The sequence below is a fragment of the Rhamphochromis sp. 'chilingali' genome (assembly GCF_963969265.1).
Source record: "Rhamphochromis sp. 'chilingali' genome assembly, chromosome: 2".
Classification (NCBI taxonomy): domain Eukaryota; kingdom Metazoa; phylum Chordata; class Actinopteri; order Cichliformes; family Cichlidae; genus Rhamphochromis; species Rhamphochromis sp. 'chilingali'.
This window is the reverse complement of record NC_137930.1, coordinates 7,267,748-7,294,925: the sequence shown is the minus strand read 5'-3', so window position 1 is coordinate 7,294,925 and position 27,178 is coordinate 7,267,748. Positions and strand designations below refer to the sequence as shown.

The following is a 27,178-nucleotide window of genomic DNA, read 5'->3' as shown; positions in this document are numbered from 1 at the left end:
ATGCAAGGACCCTTGTATAGTATTATAGTATTAGTATTAGTGATAGTGTCCATATGTATATTAATCACCCATCAAAATAACATTTAGGGACAAAGGATAAACTGAGTTCGCAAACTCAGGAGGTTCAGTCAAAGTCCTTATTTAGCTACCCACTGTAGCAAGTACAGTGGGTGGTGCTATTATTATAAATGAGTAATTTCACTGAAGTATTGATCATTTTTATTCTACATAAAAGTCACATTATTTGGATTTTTGCAGAAAGTCTTCACATAAATTGCTCCATAGTGTTGCAGTGGGTTTTGTCTCATTTTAGTTAATATAATGAATGTTGAATTTTTCTTTCCAAAGTATATTGTTTAGATTTTGTGTTAACATACATTTTACATTCAGCTGGTTCTTTCTTTTGCTTTTGAATCTTTGTTTTTTGTATATTTTAAAGCATAGTTTTATTTGTGTGACCTCTCGTGGTTCATTTTCTGTTTTGAATTTGAATGAACCTCACCTGTATCCTTGTGTATCATCATTTCTTGTGAATTCTTATGCGTCAATTACCTTGTGGTTACATCCAGATGTTTTATACGTTTTTATAGAAACAAATATTGGGACCGTTTCCCCCCCTTGGCCACATCCTTTGTTGGCTTTTTTATAACACACATTCACATTCATTCCAATAGTTTCAGCAGTCTCTCTCCAGGAATTTGCTGATATCTGTGAGTCCTTATTTTGAGACAAATCTTTATATTGAGATGGTGATTATTGTATACTCTCGCTAATCCGTTCCAAAGGTTTTGTGAAAAACTAGCAGGAAATGATGAAAAGTGCAGTTACAATACAAGGGAGGTCCATATCAGGTTAAGGCAGGGGTGGGGAACTCCAGGCCTCGAGATGATTCAAATGGCTAAATTACCTCCACAGCATTTCTTGTAGTTCTGCAGAGGCCTGGTAATGAACTAATCATTTGATTCAGTTGTGTTGACCCACGGTGATATCTAAAACCCGCAGGACACTGGCCCTCGAGGCCTGGAGTTGCCCACCCCTGGGTTAGGGTGTAGGTTACAGAGTACCTGTGTAAAGAGGTTCCACAACACACTTACTGTGGGTGACATTACCTTGGTTTGCAAGAACACTGAGAAAGTTTGGAGTAACTTTTGACTGGGATATGACTTTCAGCATGCTCATTAAACAAATACCCAGGATTTCCTTCTTTAAGTGGAATTTTTTTTTTTTAATGAGAAACATCCTGCCTCAGTGTGATGCTGAAAATCTGGTTCTTAGATTTAAAACAACGTATTTTTTTTATTGCAGGCCTCTAAAAAATACAGGCTTAATTGTCGTTCCGGGAGTTTCAAAAAGTAGAAATAGAAACAAAGCCTGCTGTCAAACCCTTCTCCACTCCCATCTCATCCACTATCCAGAAAGAGCTCTGTTAGCTCCTCTTTAAGCCAACCTTCTTATGATTCCTCACAAACATGTGGTTTCAAACAGCAGGTGGGTGGGACTTTCCTGCTCACAGTTAGAGATATGTTTCTGAGATTACAATACTGGAGATAACCGTTGTCAGTGACATCTGGAACAGCTTCCCATAGTGTGAGAGGCAGGGTACAACCTGGACAGACCACAAGTATGTCGCACAGAGAAACAGGCAACCTTTCGCGCCTATGGGTGATTTAGAATCACCAATTAACCAAACCCCACTAAGCGCACGTCAGGACCTTTTTGCTGTGAGGCAACAGTGCTAATCAAACGTTTCGAACAGAGTTGGAATTTCTTTACCTGAATGATTGAAAATGCATCAAGACATATTTATCATGAGAAGCATTACTGTAACAGTATATATTGTATATCAGAAAATAAAAACAAGCAGGTCTTCCTGAACCTTTTATATCTATCAGTAGTGCACAATGTATTGCACATCTTTAGTGTGGTTGAACAGAAGAAGAACTGATATGGAAACGCTCCAACGCAAATGTTTAATTCACATGCGAGATCTCACACTGTATATTCTCAGAACAGCTGAGTAGGTTTCTTTTCAGCTATATGTACAGATAAGGTGATAAGGATGCTGCTGAATGTAGGTCATCGTGACACAGGTGTGGATGTGGTGAAATAAACCTAACAGCCATTTTGTCTTTACATAAAACATAACAGTTTTCAATCCTCTGAGTAAGGTTTATGTGAGCGGCACAAAAATACAAGATGTGTGATAAAATGCAGCATTATTGCATATCGTTATTATTATTATTGTTATTGCCCCCCCCAAAAAAGTCCAGGGAGGTAGCCAATAAGATCAGCTGTTAGCATTGATTAGGCCCCTATTGCCCTGTTGTAAAAGCTTCTTCACCCTGCTGCCATGTGGCAAGAGGTACCGGAGCATTTGGGCCCTCACTGCCAGACTGCAAAAAAGTTTCCTCCCCCAAGCCGTCAGACTCCTAAAAAAATCAGTGACTGGACTGACACACACACACACACACACACACACACACACGTTTATACATGTCACTACCTCAAGCATTTATCTGTACAGTGTCATGTACACACAGACTTTCATACATCAAGGTTTTCTTGCACAACCTACTGTCATTGTTGCACCTTTCTATTGCACTGTTGTGTCTGCAATGTGTTGTATCTGGTGTTGCACGTTATGTAGTCCTGTGTTGATTGTGCCTTATAAGTTATATGTAGCAGCATAGTGTTGGAGGCGCACTGTCTCGTTTCACTGTGTACTGTACCACTGCACATGGTTGAAATAACTATAAAGCCACTTGATGGCTCCTGCACTCATAAAATCTATAAAATTCTATAATCATATGTTCCTTATCGCATATCAGTTGTTTGTGTGCGTTTTGTGGCCCAAAAATTCATAAATTATATGTAAATAGGAAGTCTGTAAAATTTCTGAAATTACACTGTGACTGGAAGCAAGGTTTGTTTTCACTCTTTCAGTTATAAATTTCACATTTATTAAAAAAACTAAACAGGCTCAGTTCTGGTCAGTGGATTTCATTAATAAATAAAATTCTGTATTCATGTAATAAGAAGATTTCAGTCAGCTGAGTGGGTGTCATCGTTGAGTTCAATCATATAATATTTCTTTAGTAGTTACACAGCAACTCCATGCCATGAGGCCGCCCTTCCAACAGACGCATTTATTCTGCCCTCCAGCTCTTGCTTGCATGCAGTGTAGCAGCTGATCAGGCCACTTCAAGCATTTCTCTCTGATGGAGGGATGTACTCCAGACCAAGATAAGCAAATATCTCCTCCTCTGATGTAGCTCTCAGATATTTATTCTGTACAAAAGGAAAACAAGTATGATTCCATCACGCCATCTTCATTTAATTAAGCTGAAATATGGCAGGTATAATATGCACTTAAAGGAAGAAGTAGAAGTAGTTGGCATGGGAAAAAAAGGGGGGGGGGGGTGCTATTCTTTTCTCAAGGGTTCACATGAGAAACTGGAAGTGTAGTGAAGGGTTAATGCGTTTAAGAGAAAAGAGAAAATTAATACTGAACAGAACTGAGTCCCACTTATTGTTGTGGCCCTCCACAACAGACCCAATCACTCACGCCGCCACTTTTAACTTAAAAGACTTTCCTGTTAGAAGCAAAATATCTGTTGCTTCTAACAGTTTGTGGAGTGATTTCTGTGTAAAGAGCATGGGACAAACTTCCTGCTGAAATCCAAATGTGTTTCTTAGTGCTCAGAGTACTGCCTTGCCTCAACAGTACCTCAAGAGCACTTCTGCTCCCGGCTTCAACAGTGAGCAAAACTAATAAAGTATATCTTAAAAATAGACTCTCTAATCGCTAACACTACAAAAAAAAAAGGCTTTATTTTTCTTTTTTCGATTTACCTGTGTATTATCAAATAGGGCGTGACTGCTCAGAGACATGTTCTTCTCGTGCCCAGCCCAACGTCGCAGCTCCCTCTCAAACAACTGCACAGACAGAAGGAACATTAAACAATATAACATAGAAAAGCAGGGAAAAAGAAGGAGGCAATAGATTTTTGAAAGAGGACAAAGGTCAGGCGTGAGCGATCACCTTGGATCCGGTCCAGCCCAGCACAGCAAAAGCAAATTGACTGATCGGAGAGACCACCAGGTCCACCCTCACAGCTCTCCATATTTTGTGTGATGCAGCTTCCATCTGGTAATTCTTACTGAGCTCACATAATTGTTGATCTGTGTCCACCTGCATGTGAGGTCTGAGAACATCCTTGGTTTTCAGATCATTTTGCTCCTCTGGCTGCGTGCTTTCTTGTTTCTTCCCTTTGGTCAGTTTAAAGATGGAGAAACACCTTTCAAAGCGGTCCATGTTGGAGGCAGGCCGAGCAGGGCCATCCTTCGACTCCAGGTATGAGTTTCTGGTAGTTTTCTGGTACAACAGAAATCCCTGAATAGACAACAACCAGTTCAGATCAGAAACATATGTCATATAGAGTTGTGAGGAAAGTTTATATGAACTCATCATGGACCTGAATTCACTGCAATTTAGAGCTTTCAATTACTGCTTTGAAATATTCTTTTTCCAGGGTGAATGATTGCATAGCATGCATTGGATGCACAAGTTTAAATGCATTTTGAATTTTCTAAAATCCAGAGGGACAAAAATTACATATACAGACTCAATATATACACACATACAGTCACTTAAAGCTTTAAATAAGTGGCGCTGAAGGTTATACAATTTCTTTTCATGACTTAACTACAACTGATACTTTCTCTTTGGAAGCATAAAAAAGTTCTTGTTTAACAGTATTCATTGGACTGAAAACAGTGAGAACAACCTGAAAGTAATATAAACTCTGAATGGAGAGTGTAGATTTCCACAGATTGTGAAGGTCTTTTAGAGCCATTTCTGAATAATGGCAGATTCCAAGGTCATCAGTTCAAACAACTGTATGCAAGTACAAATTTTCAGGCGTGTCACCACTTTTCCAAGATCTGGAAAAGAGCCAAACTGTCACCCTGAGATGGGAGGAAACTGTTTAGGATGATTAGGAACAATCCAGAAACCACTAAGGCTCAAGCCTGTCATTCACTGGAAACAGCTGACCTCTGACCTTGGGTTCAAGGTCACCAGGATTCAAACATGTCCCAGATATTTAGCAGATGCACCTTTAACATCAATTTGATACTCATATGTCACCTCATTATCAAGTTATCACATTCAGACTTGGGTGTGTACGCCGCCTGCACACCAGGGTGACAACAATATCCCAACAGCCCTTTACCACTGAGAAGTAAAAATCTGAATCAGAATAGTTTAACCCCAGAGGAAACTGTGTTGATTTGTTTCAAAGGATTTAATAAATATCAATTGTCTCAAAAGTTACCTGTGATTCCAACCAGGCGACCACTTTAGGCATCAGTCCCACCTCTTTGCCTTCCTCTGGGTGCGTTATCAGAAAGTCAACATCGTGGCCCGTCAGCTTCCCTCTGTGAAAATACCACAGTTCATATTTCTATTAAATTGCAGAGGGCAAGTTTAAAATTTGATTTGGTTCAAGAAGTGTTTACTTGTTGCTCATGTAAAATTTTCTTTAAACCGCATGTATAAACAATAATTTTGACAATATAGAGCTCATTGAGATATTTTAGGCTGTGAAGATTTTGAATGTGCTATCAGATGTACTGTGTGCGAATATTTGTGCTTTCACCTCCTGAATCCTCCGGTCAGAGCAACTTGTGATCCTGTTAGCACAGAATCGACAGCTTTCTGCACAATCTCCCCGATGGCATCTGCTTCTGCTTTAGTGACCGGCTCGTTGAGGTCATCGTAGTGCTCAAGACCTTGATGATGAGAGTGTATTTATTATTTTTTAACAATTTTATTTTATATAGGACACGAGGAAAGGCGAATTACCAAGCAACCAAGTGAACACATTATTTTTTTTAATGCTACACAATGTCATTAAAAAGTATTTCCCAACTTCCACACTTTCTCAGATATCTTTTTTTCATATTTATCATTAACAGGTGATTGCGACTGTCAAAAATCTTTAATATTAGACCCATCTCATTTTGTCAATTTTGATGATCCCCAAGACTTTTAAGGCAATATTATGTGGACTGATGAGCTGAACTGTTTGGGGGTTTTCATAAAAAGATCAGTCAAACATGGAGGTGATAGTGTGACGGTATGGGGCTGCTTTGCTTCTCCAGGACCTGGACTGACCAAAATTGATGGAACATGAATTCTGCTCTCTACCAGAAAACCCTTAAAGATAATTATGACAGCAAGTCTGTGAACTCTAAGCATGCTGCAGTGCCTTCAATCCAACTATTGTGTAAATTGCTACCAGATTTTTTTTTTTTTTTTTTTAAATCATGCAAAGAATTGCTTTTTGTTTTAAGATTAATGTTTAATTTGTTTCTCACCTCTCCTCCAGATTGCACCAAGCCTCCAGCTGGCCAGACAGGAACTTCCAAACAAGTCTGGCTCTTTTTGGCCTCCTTTTATGGTAAAGTTCCTGGGAGGGAATGTGCCAGGTGTAGTGTGAAGTGGGGGTGGGGTTTCATGAGGTTAAAGAATCTGTTGATGTTGAACGTTTACAGAGTTGGGGAATTTTCTAAATATATTTGTGTTAATGTTCTCACTGTTAACTTATCATCATTATATTTGAATGACAGATTGATCATCGTTATTAATTTGTTTAATTCTTAATTGCTATTTAATTCAAGGAGTGGGAGGAGCCACTGGTTATTTAGTCGTGTGCCGAGTCACGATGGAGAGTGGACCATAGTGGCTTACATCAGGGGCCGTCGTTACAGTAGTTTAGCCCACTGCAGAGTTGTTTCTATTTAGATTAGGATCATATTTCAGGTGTTATTTGTTTCTCAGTAAAGTCTTTCTAGTTTGAGTTTTTATTTAGTTGGCTGTACTGTATTTGTGACACATTAGATCACAGATGTGAAAGAAAGAATAAAAAGACTGGACTGTCAGCTTTCAGAACAACATATTGCTGCCTCCACCACTCGGTCAACCCTCGGAAGAATGTCTAGCCACACATAGTGTCATGCCCTGCAGCTCAAGGTCAGTTGGGTTATGCAGCTGGATAAAAAAATTAAAAAAAAGGAGTGTCCTAGTCAAAGTCTGGACTCAAGTCAGATTGAGAAATTCTGGCTTGACCTTAAGACAGGCCGCACATGCTTGCAAACCCTCCAATGAGGCTAAATAGTTTTTTATTTTGAAAAGACATGTGATGACTTTTTTAAGGCCCATTCAAAAGAGAGACAGACACACAAAGACACAAGAACTCACCTGACATGCTTTAACTTGGACACCAGTTAAAGAGGAGACAGCATACATATGCCTGCTCTGATCATTATAGTAAGAAAATCATCCTCATTCAAGAATGCCAAGAAAAACAAAGCTAACAAACCTGATTTTTGTGCTCGATTAAGTGTTTGTCCTGAATGTCGTAACTGCTCAAGGTTGTATATTCCCTCTCTAATCCATCGGTCAGCAGTTTTGGCTCCAACTCCAAAGATACCAGTCAAAATCTGAAATACATTTATTTAAAAACATTAAGGACAACAGTACATTTGTACCACTTTGGCGCAGGGCCTAAATCGCCCTCCACCTATGTGTTTGCACATGACCCATAGCACACTGATGAGCTAAACACAGTTTTATAGTAAACGTTATTCTTATTTACAGCCCCTCCAAAGAACAACAGAAGGCTCTGTCACCATCTTGCACGTAAGAGATTCAAAGTTTACATGGTTTCAGGACATACTTATGGTGTGTGTCATGTCATTGCTAACTCCTGATCATAGAACAGTGATAAGAGCAGGAAAGTTTAGAGCAAATCAGTATTTCCTAGATTTGAGTTGCTTGATACAAAATCTTTAAATAGTGGATAACATGTTGTGTTACAGGTTGCATAAATAAAACTAAGAATGTTAGTCATTAGATAGATTTTTGCTTGCGATTACAAGCCAAATTCATGATCTGTGTACATTAAGCAAAACTGTACAGTGAAAGCAGTAAAACAGTTGATATCATTTCATTAGAAAATGAAATAACTATATTTTCCTTCAAAGTGGGGTCTATTAAGCTTTTCCTTTTCTGTCATAAAAGCATACAATTACAGTAACAAATTCCATAATATTGTCATCTCAAGCACACAGCTCTGGCTATGAGCACTGCTGAAGCCCCATCCTCCTGCTGTTCAAACCTTCTTTGTGAGGGACAGCCAATAAGAAGAAAGTTGGTCTACAGGAGATAAAACTGGGGGTTTTTTGGCAGAGAATCAAGTATAAAACATTCAATGATAAGTGAGAAATCTGAATTATTCAAAGCTACTCCGGTAAAGCAAGAAAAAAAAAAACCCCCAAACAAACAAGTTTGCAGCAAAGCAACTGCCGATGCCTGTCTCAGCAAGCAAAGCCCCCAGCATCCAACATCAGCATGGCAGGGATGAAGGCACTTATATTGCTTAGTTATGACAACAGCATTATCATCCTTCCAGTAGAAAAGGGTGCATGCATGGTTTTGCTGAACCAGAAAGACTATCATAAGAAACTTATGAGCCTCTGAAACAAGACCCAGGAAGTGGTTACAGGAAGAGGGTGATAGACTGTCTGAAGCGGTTAGAACAAGAGAATGCTTTTGACCAGACATCATACCACAGGTTGCCAAGGGCAAGCTATGCAGTCTGTATGGTTTACTGAAGATACTAAACAGGATATACATTTAAGATCAATTGTCTGTATGATCAACTCGGTCACTTGTAACATCTCAAATTTTCTGGTCTCAATCCTCAACCCATTGGTAGGCAGATCACCGGGTAGGATATGAAAAATGACAGGTTAGCCTTCTTAGACTGTAAGATTTCCATCAGTAATGGGGGACATTTAAAAGTTGATGTGTATCATAAACCAACGCAAACAGATCAGTATTTAAGCTTTGACTCTCATCATCAACTGGAGCACCTCGTTGGTGCTCCAGTTGATGATGTTATTATTAGTAGTATTATTAGTATTAGTATTATTATTACAGGACGCTAAAACACAGAGCGAACGCCATCACCACAGACAAGCGGCCAGGGAAGCAGAAGAACATCATACCAAGAAAGCCCTGATTAAATGTGGTTAGCCCAGCTGGACATTTGTCAAAGCTGGAATGTTGTCTAAAGAAAGCTCCTGCCTGCGCCAGAAACTGGTCCACCCCAAGGATTGGGTCCCCCGACACAAACAGAGTAAAATAGTCTACACTGTTAAGTGCCAGAAAGGTTTGCCATGATTCTGAGAAACCAAACAACTTCTGGCTAAGCAGATGACACAAACAGAAGAGCTAACTCGTCAGGCCAGGACTCTGCAGTCTATTCACACCTACAGACCAGTGGACATTGTTTCAATGATGAGGATGTGCACATCTTGGACAGGGAGGAATGCTGGTTTGAGCGGGGAGTCAAGGAGGCCATTTACGTGAAAAGGGAAGAACCATCTCTGAATCGAGGAGGGGGGCTAAGGGTTATTCAAACTGTCATGACCTGTCATGGTCATGACAGTTTGAATAATAATTATCAAGAGAGCCCATTGTTTGCCAGTGGTGCTAGTTTCAGGTACTGTGCAAATGTATTGTTTGTAAGGTTGACTTTTTGAGTCAATTGGATGAGTCCGAATGAACAGAAACAACCTTTTGGGAGCTTGAGTTAAAAAGTATTAAGTTAGAAAGGAGAAGAATAATTTTATTTCCTAGTGATAGCTAAGTTGGACCTATTCCCTTTAGATTTTTAACAGCTGCTTTTGAACAAGGGGACACACCTGCAGCAGATTTTAAAATGCCTGAGATACCTTTAGTGCTTTGTACCGCTTTGACTGCTTGGTGGATTCAACCTCACTTGACACTCCATTCTCCAAAACATCCTGCAAGACCAGAGAATTTAAATGAATTTAAACTACATCTTGTTAGGGGGTGAACATGGAATGCTAAAAATTTTCACTTACTTTTATGACTCTAAGCGAGTGTTCTCCAAGACAAGGCAGACCCCTGAGTTGTGACATGCTTATCACCTGTGTGGGGAGCGCCTTCATCAAGGCAGCAGCTCGTCGAAAGGCAACGCCTCGTCCGTCCTCATTATTGAGCTCAGCGTTTTCAGCTAAAAGCGACAAGGCATCCTGAGGCAGAAAATGCAGTTCTGACATATGTGTTAGCTAACATGGCACCTAAAATCAGACTTCTGTGTTTGCTTGGGGTGGGGGGTAGAGGGCTTACAGTCAAGTTGCTGTTATGGTTGTCCAGAGTGGTTCGTCTCTGACAGGCATAGCTGGATACTGAGAACAAAGCAACCTCTGCTTCACTGATCTGCTGCTCCTGGAAGACAAACATAAGGACTTAAAGTCTTCAGTATAACCTGAAACCAATGCCTATTTGGTTTAAAATACATGTTGGTTAACTTAAAGCTAGCTTTGGAATGGATAGAGCAGGAATGATTACAGCAGGGTGATGTTAAACTTTTGCAAAAGCCGAACCTCAAATCTGTGGTATGTGCTAGGCTTCATGTCAGGAAAAGCCAGCTTCATGTTTAAACCAAGCCTAAAATGTCAAACTCTTACCAAAAATACATTTTAGGATTATACCAAAAACTCATTGGCTAATAAACCAAATTATCAAACCAAATTGGTGAGGGACATTTAACCAAGTATAGGGTTTTCTGACAGACCATTTTCTTGCTCCATTATTCACTGTGGTCTGAGAGTAAAAATTCTTTGTGGTTCCGAGCTATTGTTCCCATTGCGCTCCCAGAACACTCACAACTTTGGAAATTCTCACCTTGACCTGAGCCTCCCCTGGCTGAGGCCTAGAGTTTCTCAAACATGCACACTTGCCCAATTTCTTCTTACCATCATACGTGGAAGAAACAAAAATGAGTGAGTGCATCAGAGACATACAAAGTTAAGAGGCTTGTACTCTGTTGGGAAACGCAATTACCTGCCTGCACTGCTAAACCAGAAAGCATTGCAATTTCTGACTGAGGAAACTTACAACAGTTTCTGAGGAGGAAACCAGGGAAGTCCCCAGGAGTGACAAAGAAAGCAAGAAAAGCAAGAAACAGTTGATTCAATTTTCCTTCAATTCAATTCAGTTTTATTTAGCATCACAACAGTAGTTGCCTCGAGTTAGTGAATGAGTAAAAGAGAATGCCAGATGATAGGCATAAGTGGAGGACAAGAAAAAACACATCTGTCAGTCTGAGACGGGAAACTCGCTACAGTTATTTTTTAACAAATAAGTGTAATAGTAAACTTCAATGCAGATGGAAGCCTTTTTAATGAATGCGGTTTATTAAAAGTAGCTTTGTCAGGAGTGGTCACTAGATGTACCAGTTTCTGCTCATTTTGAATTTGATGGCAGCAACATATGTCAAAAAAATTTGGACAGGGCTGTGTTAACCTCTTCCAGCAAAAGACCAGCCGATGGACTTTTGTAAGAGGAGTGTTGTTGTATTGTTGTGTGACATAGGATTCTACCGACTCAACAGTCTCAGGTTTTAGATTCGTTTCATGTGAAAATGTTTTCAACCGGTGAAAGGTCTTGACTGCAGGCAGATCAGTTCATAGCCATGCTGCTGTAACTGATGCAGTATGTTGTTTAGCAGTCGAATGTGAACTATGCAAGGCCTTCACTGAAAGTAATTTTACCATCTCACTGCTTTTTGTCCTGACATAAAAAATAGATGTGAGCCTTTCTAAATTCTAATTATAACTTACCATCTTCTAGGAGTTCACTCAGCTAATGATGAAAAACTTAATAGACCTCATAGTTACTGATCACAGATCAATGAAACAAAAAGTCATTTTTGGCAATTTAGTGTCAATAGACAAATAAAGCTGTATAAAGACTGATGGTGTCAGTGTGCAATTACTCCCTAATGGCAAGTAAAAGCATTTTACGCATGATATGTGATTTGTCACTTTATCATCAGAGAGTTGCTCTATAGGTTACTATTACTATAAACTGCTTGTATTTATTTAGTACATATTTACATTCAGTGAAAACACCTATTACTACAAAACAAAGCCTCAGATTTTCGGTTTTGATATCATGGATGTGTAAAATGAAAATGTACCTGTAGTTTATGTCTATGTGTTATCTCCACAGGATGACCAGCACGCATGCTCTCTGTGTACCAGCTGACGTCCAGGAGGTGAACTCTAAGGCTCTGACCCCTTCCCTGAGACTCTAGCCACGTCCTGACCTCAGTGCCACAGTTATTCTCAGAAATAACATGTGTGACGCTTTCACTGTGGAGAAACAGCAGATTAAAAGTAGAATGACTCATACACTTTGGATTCTGTGAAGGAGGGTTTGAAGACAGATTTACCTTAATACATTTCATTTTAGGCTTCCGCGAAACCTACATTTTCCAAGTTATACTTGCTTTCCCGTGACATTTGTATCAGTGGATTTGTGACACTTCTCACCTGAACACGTCCGCCACCTGAAAGCCTTTATTTCGTCCGAGTTGAGAGAGGAAAAATCTTCGGCTGGCTCCCATTTTTCTTTCCAACAGGAACAAAACAACTTGAGAGAACTTGTTTGGTACCTTATGTCCACTGCTGTCACTCACAGTATTCCCAGCATCCGAGGGGAGAGTTTTTCTTCGTTTTAGTGGCACCATGGTACACAACAAAACTATTTAATAGAACTCACTGGGTAGTTTGACACCAGGTCCGGTTCACTTTAGTCACAAGTTCATGACGTTTGTTCTCCTAGCTTGTCTTTTTCTTTAACTATTTTTGATAAAATTACAATTTCTAAACATACGACACTGTAACCTACATGAATGAACCTGACTCACTGGGTGAGGTTTAAGCTGTGAGGTAGGTTTGTGGGGAAAGATCCCCAATTTCAGTAACAAACGTGAATGACTGCGACCGGATGCAGCTGTGTAGCTGCTGCACCGGTGTCTCGTCACTCCTCCTGTGCACTACCAAAATAATTCCGACTGGAAATGATCGGAAGGTTTTATTTTATTTATAAGACCTCCACGTCAATTATTATTATTATTATTATTATTATTATTATTATTATTATTATTATTATTATTATTATTACTTGGTTACGCAGTGTGTATCCATCTCACCCTATCTGTTCTATATAGAACAGATACTACATCCATAAACCTTAGTGGTGTACGATACTAAAAAATTTGGTATTAGTCCAGTATCAAGTAAGTACAGGTACAGCATTGTTGATACTTACCGGCGCTTTTAACGCATAAAGGCTGTTTATATAGGAGACATCAGTTTGATATGATTTATGAAGTGAGTCTTCAACAATTTGCAACTTCTGAATCCATTTTAATGACTGCTAAATAAACTAAACTGTTTTGTTTTGTTGTGCCTCCATAGTCCTAAGAAATCTAGGGTAAAAGTCTGAAAATAAAAGTCTGAAAATTTCACTGGTCTTTATTACCATCAGAATGAATCTGAATCTGTAATTTTGGACATATACTGGCTAGTCAGAATATGAAAATAAATAAATAAATCAAGCAGTCCTGTCCCATAATTGAGCACACACTAATAAAAAAAATTGCAGTAACAAAATAGTGGGTTGAATTTCTCTATTAAATGAATTTTCACAGTTCATTTAAATTTCACAATACTTCAAAATAACGTACATTTATATAGTTCGTATGAAATTAGAGAAGGTTTAACTGAAAATGCTCTAAAAGACTTATTTGATTATTTGAGATAGAGTGGCCTAAGTCTCGAAAATGAAAAATATGCATCAATTTATCAATATTATTTTCTCCCTTCCCTCTAGTACCTTCTACAAACTTCAGAATTGTGTTTTATTTGGATTAAACTATATCTACTGATATTTTTTTATTATTTTGTGATACTATTGTTGTATTTGCTCAATCCAGTGTGAAAACAAAAAAGTAAAACCAACCAAAAGAAATAAAAACTACAATTAGCTGCTGAATCATTTCGTTTATCAGTTGTAGCTCAGGCTACAGCAAAAGGAAGCGCAAAGATTTGATTGATTAGATACATAGAGCAATCAGTAGAGAAATCTCTTTTCATAAGTAAAAAAACAAAAAACAAAAACAGAGGAACGTAGATTGAGTTACTATATGAGTTTATTTGATCATGTCACCATTTTATGGGATTTTAATGTGACAGCGTGATTTTGCACATAGATACGAATACCAGTGTTTAGGTTTAGGTTAGTTGTTACAACTGTTAGCTGTTAGTTCTGAAAGCATAGCACTCATTTTATTCATATTTCTGGACTGTCTTTGTTGTATGTTTTAGTTTCATAATCCACCTAAAAAAGTTCAGGAGGGAGGCCAGTTGCACACCTGGATCCTCATCCTGTTGTTATGTCTGCTAAACATGGATCACTCTGCTGTTTTGTTTAAGGGAGATGGCGTCCCTGCCATGGCAAAGATAATAAAAATAATTTAGATTTTTGAATAGAAATCCTTAATACTTAAATAGCTTAACGGTGCAAACATGTTAGCATCAAAATATTTTCAAGATGCGGGATTAGTAAAGGATATTTTATCTCGTAATATTTCAGGATTGGTTTTGTTATGCTTGGTGACTTAATGTCACTATTAAACTTAAATAAATGCAAACTAAAGTAATAAAAGCACTCTGAAGCCGTGCTGTACACGGTGTTCTCAGTCTCTCTCCTCCCACTCAGTGTGATCATATGATCGCAGACTCTTAATCCACTTCCTCAAACTTTAAAACTACCAGTGTGTCCGGTCCAGCCGGATCACGCTCATTTTCCAGCAAGCCTCCCCTGTGCAGGAAAGCAAAGCTGCTGAACGGCAGCGGTGGCTTCGTGTAGCACCAGGCCCGGCGCTGTGGTGTCTCAATGGCAGACCTGAGGATCAGAGCTGGTGCGACCAGAAGCCCACAGAGAGGAGGCGGACACTCCGCTGCCTTGTCCCTGGTCACGCTGCTGTCTGCGCTGCTCACCTGCGGCGTCAGGTGTGCAGAAAGCGACAAACCGAGCAACATTATCCTCGTGCTTGTCGACGACCAGGATGTTCAGATAGGTGGGATGGTGAGTGAATTCACTCTAGAAATATACAGCCTGTCATTCGTGTCGGTTCCTCAGAGACTTGACAGTTTCTGTAGTGAGGTCATGCAGTGCTCATACTGTTTGAAACGTCCTGTTTATGGTCACCTGATACTGAGTTTAGACAAACACACGCTCTATTTTCTTTCTGTTTTGCGGGCTAGCTCTCAGATTTAACCTCCTCGGTGCTTTGAACCTGTTAATCAGTTAGTTGAATAGCTGAACTGTCAGATGATGAAAGAATTACAAGAATTGTGGGAAGTTTATGACTTTTGAGAAAGACAGGCTGGATATATAAAAAATAATAAAATTGAGCAAATAAAACTAACAATTAAAAATGCAATATATGCGAATTTATTAAAGATACAAATGTGCGGTCACAGTATTGATCTGAGACTGAACTTAAAGGTCATTTTTGTGATTAGTTTGTACATATGTGTTAACTAAAAGTTTCATCAAAGGTGCTTGCTGGGCTGGTGTGAGGCGACAGTGCACGAGTGTGCCACCCACGCTCTTCATACTTTTTTTTTTTTTTTCATTTGTCAGGCGTCATTGGAAAAAACAACGTGTTTTTATGAGTTGCAGCGTTAAATTATGGCTACAGTATCTTGTGGTACAAGTTTGTATTACACGAAACTACAGCCAGGCCCGAGGGCCTAGGACCTTCAGTTGATATCTATTCTACACAACATGCGGATGTTTTCTACATGAAATAATAGCATTTTTTTTATGAAATTTTGTTAGGACCTACTTGGTTTTGGAATTAATCTATTTGAAACTCTGGAAGTTACGACAAGTGTTTTTAACCTAAATGTTAAGTTCAGCTTCTAACATGCTTGGAAAGCAGATGGGTTCTGAAACAATTGCTCAGTTAACTCTATTCCTGTTTCAAGTCCTACATCTGTTCCTGTGTGTATTTTTGCTTATAAGTGACGTGCAACCTTAAAGGTCTCTCCAGTATAAGCACATTTATGTTTGCAATATTTTGCTCAGAATTGAAAGCATTTTTTTTTTTTAAAAAAGGAGAAATCTGGAATGCACTTAATGTATTTTCAAAAGCTGGTACCTGTTCTTATTAGGTCCTGTGAAATTCTTTACCAGATGTTTGGAACCACCAGATATTTGAATAATCCACAAAGATCCATTCACAGAAAAATGGTCAGCTGATCAAGTGTTTAGCTAAAAGAGATTACTTTATGTGCCTTTCTAGTAGATGTTTCGACAATAGCTAATACTGTCATAATGTTTTGAGTTTGTGCTTGTAGCATCTATTACTTCTCCAGTACTGTCATTATGGTGTGAGTCACTTTGTCTGTTTCTATTGCACAGACACCAATGAAGAAGGCAAAAGCCTATATAGGAGACGAAGGAGCAACATTTGTGAATTCTGTGAGTATCTTATGCAGTACATATACTTTTACTAGACTACATTTCACAGGGAGACATTTATTTTATTACGTTATATTTTCCGACAGTTGTAATTACTTGTAGATTGAAGTGTCACACAATAAATCACATTACAAGTTTATGAAACAATATATGTTGGTGAAAATTAAACCACTGGTTCCCAAACGTACTTATTATGACTTCCTTTTACAAGTGTCTACTTGGGGAATCCTGTCATTTTTCAGATGTGAGCAGTTTGACTAAGAAAGAAAAATTCTTTTCTTGAAGTGTCAGAGCAATTGGTGGGAATCACAGACAAATACAATATATAATATTCTGATATGTTGCCCATGGTAACGAAGATATTATGATAATAATGAATCAGATACATCAAATCTGCAAAACCACATACATTGCAAGACAATAATCAAAGATATGGCACAAGATGTGTGTATGAAAGCAAAACTCAAATGTTCTTGAAGCACTGTTTGCACCAGTGATTACACAATAAATGAGTCTCATATCCTCCTTTCTGCTGTCACGCTTCTCTCCCTCCCCCTTTCTCCCTGTTCTCACTTCTTCCTCCTGTGAAGTTCACAGTCACGCCACTGTGCTGCCCCAGCAGGAGCAGTATTTTGACAGGTCGATACCCTCACAATCACGAGGTGAGAAACAACTCCCTCAACGGGAACTGCTCCAGCCTTCAGTGGCAGAAAGGCCCCGAGGCAGAGGCCTTCCCCACCTACCTCAACAAACTGAAATACCAGACATTCTTTTCTGGGAAATACCTTAACCAGGTTTGTACATGTATATACTTTTATAAGCATTATACACTTCCAAATGCTTCCAAACTTCAAAACACACAGGCAGTACAATGAATACACCGTGCTTATGACTGATTTTTTCTGTTCTAAATGTTGAAATATTGTTGGGAGCCCAACAGTGTTTGTGTTGTGTTTTCATTTTATTCACTCACGTATTTGGCAGAGACTGTGACATATCACAGTCAGCAGATACAGCTAATGGAGATACACACGTCCCACAAGGTGACTCAGCAGTGATCGCTGACTCATTACAAAACAGTATTCTGCAGGACTGTCAGTATGAAGCCCTGAAGATGCTTGTTACATCATTTCTCTTGAAGCCGACTGAGCTAACTGTACCTTCTACTTTCAGTATGGTAGCAAAGCAGCAGGAAGTGTTGGCCATATTCCACCTGGCTGGGACCAGTGGCATGCACTGGTGAGTCACAAGTAACATGTACATGCACAATTTCTCCTAAGTACTTCTGTCATGACACCTTTTGCTGCACTTACAGGTGGGAAACTCTCAGTACTACAACTACACTCTGTCAGTCAATGGGAAAGAAGAAAAGCACGGTGACAGTTACGAGGACGACTACCTCACAGACCTCATAGTGAGTAGTAATCAGACCCTCAGATTTGAAGTGGAGGGAGTTCATTACGTGGTTTATGTGGTTCATTTATCTTTGGTGGTTGATTTACCTGACTCTTATTTTGAGCATTCAATGCTTTCCAGCTAGGTGCTGTCCTTGACATCATGTGTGATATTACTTGATATCATTCAGCCGTCTTGAGTCTCTTGTCATTGGAGACCTTGTTTTGTCCAGAGATTATCTTTGAGCTGGAGGACATGGAGCAGACTGAGATCTGCCTTGATCTCGCCTTGAGGCGACTTTTGTTGTGATTTGGCGCTATATAAATAAAATTGAATTGAATTGAATCTGTTGCCTCATACTTCAGCTGGCTTTGCTGTGCTGAACATGAAGCTGATTGCATTTTAATTAGTGTCATAATGTACTTATGGAATAGTTTAAGGAAGTGTGGATAGCTCCCTACTTTACAACAATTATATGGTGGTGAATTTTGGTGGAACTTCTAAGTATTGGCAGTAGGGTCATGGTTGCTTTAACAACTTGTTGGCTATAGCTGCCAGCCATCAGCTCAGCTTCACATATACTGATTCATGTCACTAAACTGGACCTCATTTTTAATTAAATTATCTGAAAATAATATGAACTGCTGTCTGGTAAAGACTATCCAAGACGTTTTGGTGGCTGAAATTCTAATATTTTATTACTGATACTTTGCAAAAATGAGCAGGTATGCCTCTGTGCGGTTTGTTGAAGTCATTGGTGGCTGGTGCCTGTGTGGGTTTTTATTTTATTTTATTTATTATATGGTGAACACACATGCTTGTGCATGCACATGGATATGCTTTCTATTTATTACTGCCACACTGTGGAAATGTGGCAGTAACAGTATGTGGGAAATATTGTGTGTTTTGGGACATTTGAGGGTGAATTTACAAAAGAGGGTATGGTTGTTCATCTCTGCAGTCAGTCAGCTGCTGGCATAGAAACATAAAATGTGGTGTTTTTCTGCCAGTCAGCATTGTGACAGGTTAATCATCAGCTAATGCAGTAGCTGGCGATAAAAGGGTTGCAAGAAAGAAGCTAATATTAGAAAGGGCTATTTAGTTTCTGTGGGACGCATTACATTACATTCAAGTTTTGGTGAAAATGTTTGGTTTCTTTGTGTTTAAATTTCACGCACTTGCTGCTTATCAGGTGACTCAAAGAATTTGTTTATCTTACTCTAGATTTAGTTTATGAGAGCTGAATGATCTTTGTCACATGTGCTGTTGTCATGATTGCTTGCAACAAAGAATAACGGTGGAGAGAAAGAATTGGTCCAAGGTGTGGCTTCATTTCATGAAGAAAGATGATAGTAGTCCTAGTTTTAATGTCTGTAAGCCATCAAGGCAGGTTCGAAATGTCAGTGATTTGCTGACACATTCATCCACACAACAGGGAAAAGCTGAGATTCAGCATGAGAACTTCTGTTTTCCAATCAAGTTTCATGTCTGTGACCGAACATAAATAGCTCTTATTATAAAAATACTCCCACATAGATAGGCTTGGTGTCTTTTTTTTCTTTATAAAATTCTATTCTGTAAAACAGGGAGGGAGCATTTTTTTAGCCTTGCTAACCACCGCTGCCCCACTGGCTAGTAAGCTGACATGTGAGTGATATTTGACATTCAGCTTTTGTTGATGTGTTACATCAGTTTTGTGCTTCTGTTTAAAGATGATGAGATGGAAGTCTTGAAAACAGTTTTCTTTTATGACACAAAAGGGAAAACGTAAATGAAACTTAATTAACAGGAAAAGATGTCATTGAAATTGACTGTTATCCTTGAATTTTACAGTTTGTCCATATTTTATATGGTTAACAAAATAAGTAATTTGCACCCTTAGAGTCATTTGAATTTTTGCAAACCCTTGCTGGTTAATATTTCACTTTCATTTTGACTCGAAGTTGGTTCTGTTGTGCAGCTGCTGTCCCACTGGCCAAAGAAAGCAGTAGTTTATGTGTATATATGGGCTCTCATACTAACTGATCTATAAATCTTAAACTTAGATGGAAAAAACCAAAAACTAAAATCAAAATTACATTTCAAATTGGGGAAAAAGAGAGTAACAGCCTAGAACGGTCCACTGTGGCTTTTGACCAACTGTATTTTTACATCCCTGGGTGATAATGACTTTCAGATGGCACTTTTGTAGCTTACATCATACATATATACAGTTGGTGTTCATTTCTTTACAAGTCTGCTTGTTTTTGCCTAAGCTAAGCTTTTAAAGAAATGTAAGTTTTGCAGCAGTCATGTAATAAGTCTGTGCCTGTTTGTCAATCCAGCTGAACCGGTCTCTTCACTTCCTGGATGACAGGAGCCCTCAACATCCGTTCTTCCTGATGCTGTCCCCTCCAGCTTGTCACTCCCCCTGGACTGCAGCGCCTCAGTACCAGAAAGAGTTCAAGGATGTCCAGGCCCCTCGAGATGGCAGCTTTAACAAGCCAGGGAAGGTATGCCTTTTCAAGAATGTTATGCTATGTGTCTGGTGAAGTCCAGTTTTAATCATTTAAGGCGACTGGCAAGAGTAAAATCTTTTTTTTCGAGGCAGCACCTTGAAACAGTGATCCATGCTTTTATTTCTTCCCGCCTGGACTACTGTAACTCACTTTATGTGGGGGTCAGTCAGTCGTTGCTCTCACGTCTGCAGCTGGTTCAAAATGCGGCTGCACGACTCCTAACAGGAACTCGAAAAAGAGAGCATATAACCCCCGTGCTGGCCTCTCTGCACTGGCTGCCTGTGTCTTTTAGAGTTAATTTTAAAATTCTTATGTTTGTTTTTAAATGCCTTCACAGTCTTGTCCCGCCTTACCTCTCTGAGCTTCTTCATCCCCACATACCCTGTCGGTCTCTCAGGTCAGCTGACCAGCTGCTCCTGGAGGTACCGAGATCCAGGAGGAAGCTCAGAGGGGACGGGGCCTTCTCTATTGTGGCTCCAAAATTATGGAATAATTTGCCCATGCATGTTAGAGAGGCCCCTTCACTGTCCACTTTTAAATCACGTCTTAAAACCCACTTTTATTCCTTGGCTTTTAAACTCAGTGAGACTTAGTTTCTCTTTTAATTGAAGTAGTTATTTAATTAATGATTTCACTCTTCTTTTATTTGTGTTTTATTTATATCTCATGTAATTTTATTTTACAGTTCCAATGTACAGCACTTTGTGTCAGCTGTGGTTGTTTTAAAGTGCTTTATAAATAAAGTTGATGATGATGGTGGTTTTTAATTTTGTTTCTAATGAATCTTTTATTTTTGTGAATGCTTTAGGATAAACACTGGCTGCTGCGCCAACCTCCTAATCCGATGCCAAACAGCTCAATCACTTTCCTGGATAATGCATACAGGAAAAGGTACAATTGTTAAGCGTACGTCTCTTTTTGCATGAAAGCGCATAGTTCGTAGAAGACAAAGTCAGAATAGTGTCACCACTGTCAAACAAGAAAATGTAAAAAAAAAAATGGTAAAACTAGTTTTGTTTTTGTTTATTTTCTTCTGTCTTCCTCCTCCCCTCACCGCAGCCTTGTTCTGCCAGAGGTTTCTTCCTGTTAAAAGGGAGTTTTTCCTTTCCACTGTTGCCAAAGTGCTTGTTCATAGAGGATCATCTGATTGTTAGGGTTTTCTCTCTGTTTCCTTTGCATTATTGTAGAGTCTGTACCTTACGATATAAAGCACCTTGAGGCAAGCGTTGTTGTAATTTGACACAGAATTGAATCGAATTGTAGTTTTAACCTCATGAGCCAGCAGGGATAAAGCATTAATATATTTTAGCTGTTAGAATTCTGGAAATCACTCTTTGCTGCATCCTCTGATTTACAAAGTGTTTTTTTTTTTTTTTTTTTTTTTTTAAATCAATTATTTATTCAACTACCTCAGAGTTTTCTGCATGATGCTTTTGAATTTTATGGTATTGTATTTTTAAAAATATGGAAAGGATCCTGTGATCATCCTCCCTATTTGTCTTCATTGGGGTTGTTGAGGTCAACACCAGAGCTTTTTTTTTTTTTTTTTTTTTTTTTTTTTTTTTCCCCCCCATAGATAAGAAATATTAGAAATTGACTTAGGAAGGACAAAGCCTTTCTTGAAACTGAAGTAAAATAGAAGAAATTAGAATGGGTACTCATTGTTTGGTCCTTTTTGGTCTGAAATTACATAACAAATAAACAATTAATTTTAATTGCTTGAAAAAAAATTGCAAATGACTAAAAGTTATGAATAAAATTTGTTCCAATGGGTTCAGGAAAGCAAAATTCCACACTTGCAAACAACTGGAGATATTAAACCAGTCTAAACAACTTAGAAAACAAAATCCCTGAATCATAGGAGTAATTGCAGTTATCTGCAGTTCCTCAGTGGTAAAATCAGTATTTGTGTTCAGTCTGACATATTAAAGCCTATGTCTGCACTTTAACTGCATCTTTATTGATTTCTTTAAAATCCATTTTGTTTGTGTATAGATCCAAAATTATGAAAATCATATCAACATCCAAATATTTCTCCACCTAGCATGTACATCCAAAAACTTCTGATGTCTCTGGCAGGTGGCAGACCCTGTTATCTGTGGATGACATGGTGGAGAAGCTAGTGAAGAAACTTGACAGTATAAAGGAGCTAAACAACACCTACATCTTCTACACTTCAGATAACGGCTACCACACAGGTCTGTTTTTGATAAACTCCTCCATTTAATCTTCGATTAGTTCATGCTCTGTACCTTCTGTCTGTGTCATCTTGAGCTGGATTTATACTGCTGGGTTACAGAAGACAGTTTAATTTTTAATTTTTAGCCCCCTGGCTGCATTGCATAAATGCAAGTCACCAAAACATTTTAAGTTACTTTTAGGTCCTTTTTTATGGTTTGTTTTCTTCAAGAAATACCATGGGTAATAGAAAATAATTCAATTTAATTCAATTCAGTCTATTGATATAGCCCCAAATTACAACAGCAGTCACTTCAAAGTGATTGCTGGGTGAAGGTCCTACAATAATACAGAGAAAACCAGAACAAAAGAACAACACCCTGTTGGCAATGTTGGCAAAGGAAGAACTCAGGAAAAAACTTCAGGCAGAACCAGGCTTAGGGAGGGGCATCCATCTACCACAACCAGTTGGGGGTAAGGGGAGTGAGACAGGGATAAAAGACACACTGTGGAAGTAAACCAGAGATTAATAGTAATTGATGACTAAGTGCAGAGTGATGTATTAAAATATAGTGAGTTAAGAAGAAATGAGGGAAAATTCAGGTCAACTGATCCATCCCTAACTAAATGCTTTATCAAAAGTCCCTCTCCCTCTTAAAGAGGGTGTGTGTTTCCTAAATCCAAGGTGGGAGCTGATTCCACTGGAGAGAGGCACGAAAACTGAGGCTCTGTCTCCGTTCTACTTTAAAAAAAAAAAATGATAGGAACCACGAAAACCAGCAGTCTGAGAGTGAAGTGCTCTATTGAGGTGATATGGTACTATGAGGTCTTTAAGATGGGCCCTGATTATTCAACATCTTGTATGTGAGGAGAAGGATTTTAAAATTGAGTCTGGATATAACGGGGAGTCAATAAAGAGAAGCCAGTACAGGAAAAATAAATCTCTTACTGTAAAGACACCATCCGACTCCAGATCATTGTCATGTACATGCGCTTCTAATAATGCTGAGAGATTTGTGTTTAAAAAAAAACAAAAAAACCAGAATCTGAGGCACTCTGCTGAACATACGTAATTGCAACATTTCTGTATCTTTTATGTTTAAAAAAGAAAAAATCTTCAGATTGGTTTGTCTTATATGAATGATAAATATAATAAACCCATATTGACCAATGACTGACCTGTCTGTATGGGATTAGTTCAGTAATAAAAATGTGCAAAAACTACAAAAACCTGTAAATAAACAGTAATGACAGCAACAAATAATCACCCAACTGAATGAAATAATTATTTTAAACCATCTGATGTTGTTTTAAAAGCAATAGCGGGTAAATTGTTTGTTACAGGTTACATTTGTGTTCCCCAGTCTGACCTGAGAGCTTATAGGTATTTGCACAGTCACCTGCCAGTTTACTGTGTACACCTTTCTTTGCATTGAAACCCCTTTTAACTGCAGTACTGCCCTAATTATTTATGGCCTAGATTCAACGAGATGCTGGAAACATTTCTCACAGTTTGCTCCATACTGACACGATTGTATCATACAATTGCTGCAGATTTTCATTCACAATGCAAATCCTCTATTCCACCACATCCCAAAGGCACTCAATTATGTGGCGAATGGAGGGCATCTGAATACACTGAACCCATTGTCTGTAAACCAGTTTGAGATGATTGAGCTTCGTGTAGATCAGCAGTATCTCAAATACTCAGACCAGTCCATCTGTCACCAACAACCATGCCACGTTCAAAGTCACAGAAATCACCTTTCATCCTCATTCTGATGCCTTGAGTTGCTGCCTAGTGATTGATTAGATCTAGGTGTAATCAGCTGTACTTGCTGTTCCAGGTCAGTTCTCGCTGCCCATTGATAAGAGGCAGCTCTATGAATTTGACATCAGGATTCCGCTAATGGTCCGCGGTCCTGGCATAAAAGCCAAGCAGGTGCTGCAGGTCAGAACAATACTCCACTAAAACACACACTCCAGCTGCTTAAAAGCATATTAATGTCTCTGGAACTGTTTTTTGTTTTTTACCTTTTTTTCCCCCCTCATGTCTTTTTTTTCTTCCAGGCTCCAGTACTGAATATAGACCTGGCTCCCACCATACTGGACATAGCTGGAGTCAATCTGTCGTCTGTGAATGTGGACGGGCAGTCTTTCCTCGCTCAGATGGTCAGCTGCTTCTTTACATTGACTCTCACTTATTTTTCCCTCATGCTAAATCTTAACCCAAATTTTATCTTAGGCTCCTTCATTGCGTAATGGCACTGCACGACCATACTTCCTTGTTGAGTACACTGGAGAAGGACAGCCAACGTCAGACCCTACTTGCCCTAAATTAGGTCCAGGAGTATCTGTGAGTACCTACAAAAGCAGGCTTCCTATTCTGGTCACCACTGAATGTAACATGCTTCCAGTTTCCAGTAATATTATAATCTCTGATTGAAAAAGGGGGAAAAAAAGTTATTTAAAATAATTCCTTTTTTCTCTTCAGTGTCAAAGTATTATGATACCAAAAAAGGGAGCTGAATACAGTAGAAGTATTTTCTCAGCCTTTCCACTGTTTTCCTCTTTGCTTTTTTGATAATGCACTGAGGGAAGACTGGATGCTACTCACTACTTGACTTATAATAGAAACTAAACTATAGCCTGGCTCTATTGAGCTTCATGATGTCAGTACACAGTAACTGAAGTCAGTTAATTGTTCAGATTCTATTAATGGCTTGAGTTAATGGTGCAAATTTGTAAGGAAATTTCCAATAAGTGCCTTTTAATAGCAAATTCAGAATAGATGGCAATTTTCCTAATTGGAAACAACTGTGGACTAAAGCCTAAAAATAGGGTTCATGTTGCCACAAAACATATTGCTCCTGCCGATTCTGAAAGTTTGTTGCTCTGTTCCCAAGAAACCTTCACTGTAACATTTTTCACTGTCTTTAGCAATGTTTCCCAGACTGTGTTTGTGAAGACGCCTACAACAACACGTACGCCTGTGTCAGAACTCTGGACAGCAAAATGAACATGCAGTACTGTGAATTTGCAGACAGTGAGGTACTCCCGGGACTTTTTTGTGTGGGGGTTTTGTTTTTTGGACACATTTTAGTGAAAGTAGATGTGAAGCTTCTCAGTGTTTTGTTTTGTTTTTTTTACCCCCCAAGTCGTATGTAGAAGTCTATAACCTGACGTCGGACCCGCATCAGCTGGAGAACATCGTGAAGAAGGTGGATCCCTCCATCCTGCAGATCATGAACCAGCGGCTCATAAAGCTCCAGTCCTGCGTGAGTGACAGCTGCCGGGATTACAAGCAAAAATAAGACCGCCAAAGAAGCTGCCAAACGATGACCACACCAAAGTCTGAAAGGAGGGTGGGATCAGTCTGTCCAAATTTTTACATATATGAGATGAGATTCTGACAGGAAAAAAAAAAACATGGTTGACAAATAAAGTGACTGGTGGCTGTATTCCACTTAACTGTGTCAGTTTCAGGGGCCCAGAGTCATTACTTTCTTTGGAAATTTGCTCTTTTGATGACAGGGACACAAATTATGCAACTTGTTTATATATACAGATATATATGAAGCCACCACTAGAAGTTTGGTTAGCTTAGCCTGTATTTGGGGGAAGACAGCTTGCCTGCGTGCAATGATAACGCAATCAACATTTCGTACTATCTACCAGTAAATAGAGATGGATTGACATATCTGGTAAACACTGATATCAGCCAGTATCGACCTTGTTGATTGTTATCAGCGTGTGCACGCATTTGCACTAAATGTTCAAACATTTAAAAATCTAAAAGACTCGTCAATTTTTTTTATATGATGTCGATAAAAGCAAGAAAAAAGACAACAAAGTAAACCTTACCCAATCGTTATCAGATATCGGTCAAAATGTTGGATTAAACATCAGTACTGGAAAAGGGTTCACAGTTGGTGTATTATCAGTGTACTTTTCCTTTTACGAGTCAAAATTTCTGCCGTCTTTCTGAGCCACACTCGTCTAGCTTCTCTTGTAAGTTTACTTTTGTTTTTCAAAGGTGCTACATGTAAGCTCAGTGTTATGGCATTCCTCTACCTCTCCATCAAGTCTCTGCAGTGAAATGGTAGACCTTATTCTGCACTCTTGGTGATCTGTTGGAAGTTGGAGGAACATCCTTACCAAAATTGGCAGCTGGTGGAGAACTGGCTCATCTACTGCTATGCCAGGCTCACCAAGACTGCAGAGTGCAAGGACTAAGTCCAGGTTTTGGAGGGACTCAGTGGCCAGTCTTCAATTTGAAAAACGTTAGATGGGAAAGAGTTAGCTGCTTAGCAGTGTCTGAAATTCCCATATAAAATACTTGCGTAAAGCACCTCTAAGATAACCTGCTTTCCCCATGCTGTCATGTGTTTGTGTATAAACTGCAATTTTCAGGCATAGTCAGTGTCTTCTGAACATTTCACCATTCTCGGAAACACAAAATGTTTGATTCTTCTTCTTACTTTGATTGTGAGCAGTTAAGAGAAAGGTTTACTGCTACACTGAAACTGTGACTCATCATCATCGTCTTTGAAGAGTTGGTTTAACATTCTAGGGTTTCATTTAAATGCTTTCCATGAGTTGGATGAAGGGATTAATATGACTTAACTTTTTTTTTTCATTCAGTATAAACATACCACCAATTATT

The 27,178-nt window shown here is 38.9% G+C and overlaps 2 protein-coding genes across 2 annotated transcripts; one reads left to right on the top strand and one right to left on the bottom strand.

Annotated features, from left to right (window-relative positions):
• Nucleotides 1-1,860: 1,860 nt before the first annotated feature.
• On the bottom strand, nucleotides 1,861-12,933 carry polm (polymerase (DNA directed), mu). Its single transcript, XM_080875157.1, has 11 exons — nucleotides 12,436-12,933; nucleotides 12,081-12,255; nucleotides 10,226-10,324; nucleotides 9,958-10,128; nucleotides 9,805-9,876; nucleotides 7,386-7,506; nucleotides 5,661-5,793; nucleotides 5,337-5,439; nucleotides 4,043-4,393; nucleotides 3,853-3,936; nucleotides 1,861-3,288 (listed from the first exon to the last, which is right to left on the bottom strand). The coding sequence occupies exons 1-11, from the start codon at nucleotides 12,630-12,632 to the stop codon at nucleotides 3,202-3,204; spliced, it is 1,593 nt and encodes a 530-aa protein (XP_080731283.1). The 5' UTR covers nucleotides 12,633-12,933; the 3' UTR covers nucleotides 1,861-3,201.
• Nucleotides 12,934-14,712: 1,779 nt separating this feature from the next.
• gnsb (glucosamine (N-acetyl)-6-sulfatase (Sanfilippo disease IIID), b) lies at nucleotides 14,713-27,162 on the top strand. The gene is made up of 13 exons (XM_080875479.1): nucleotides 14,713-15,037; nucleotides 16,382-16,441; nucleotides 17,032-17,235; nucleotides 17,615-17,680; nucleotides 17,757-17,855; nucleotides 20,161-20,328; nucleotides 21,143-21,225; nucleotides 22,414-22,532; nucleotides 24,360-24,463; nucleotides 24,583-24,684; nucleotides 24,758-24,868; nucleotides 25,453-25,563; nucleotides 25,671-27,162. The coding sequence occupies exons 1-13, from the start codon at nucleotides 14,846-14,848 to the stop codon at nucleotides 25,824-25,826; spliced, it is 1,575 nt and encodes a 524-aa protein (XP_080731605.1). The 5' UTR covers nucleotides 14,713-14,845; the 3' UTR covers nucleotides 25,827-27,162.
• Nucleotides 27,163-27,178: the final 16 nt, after the last annotated feature.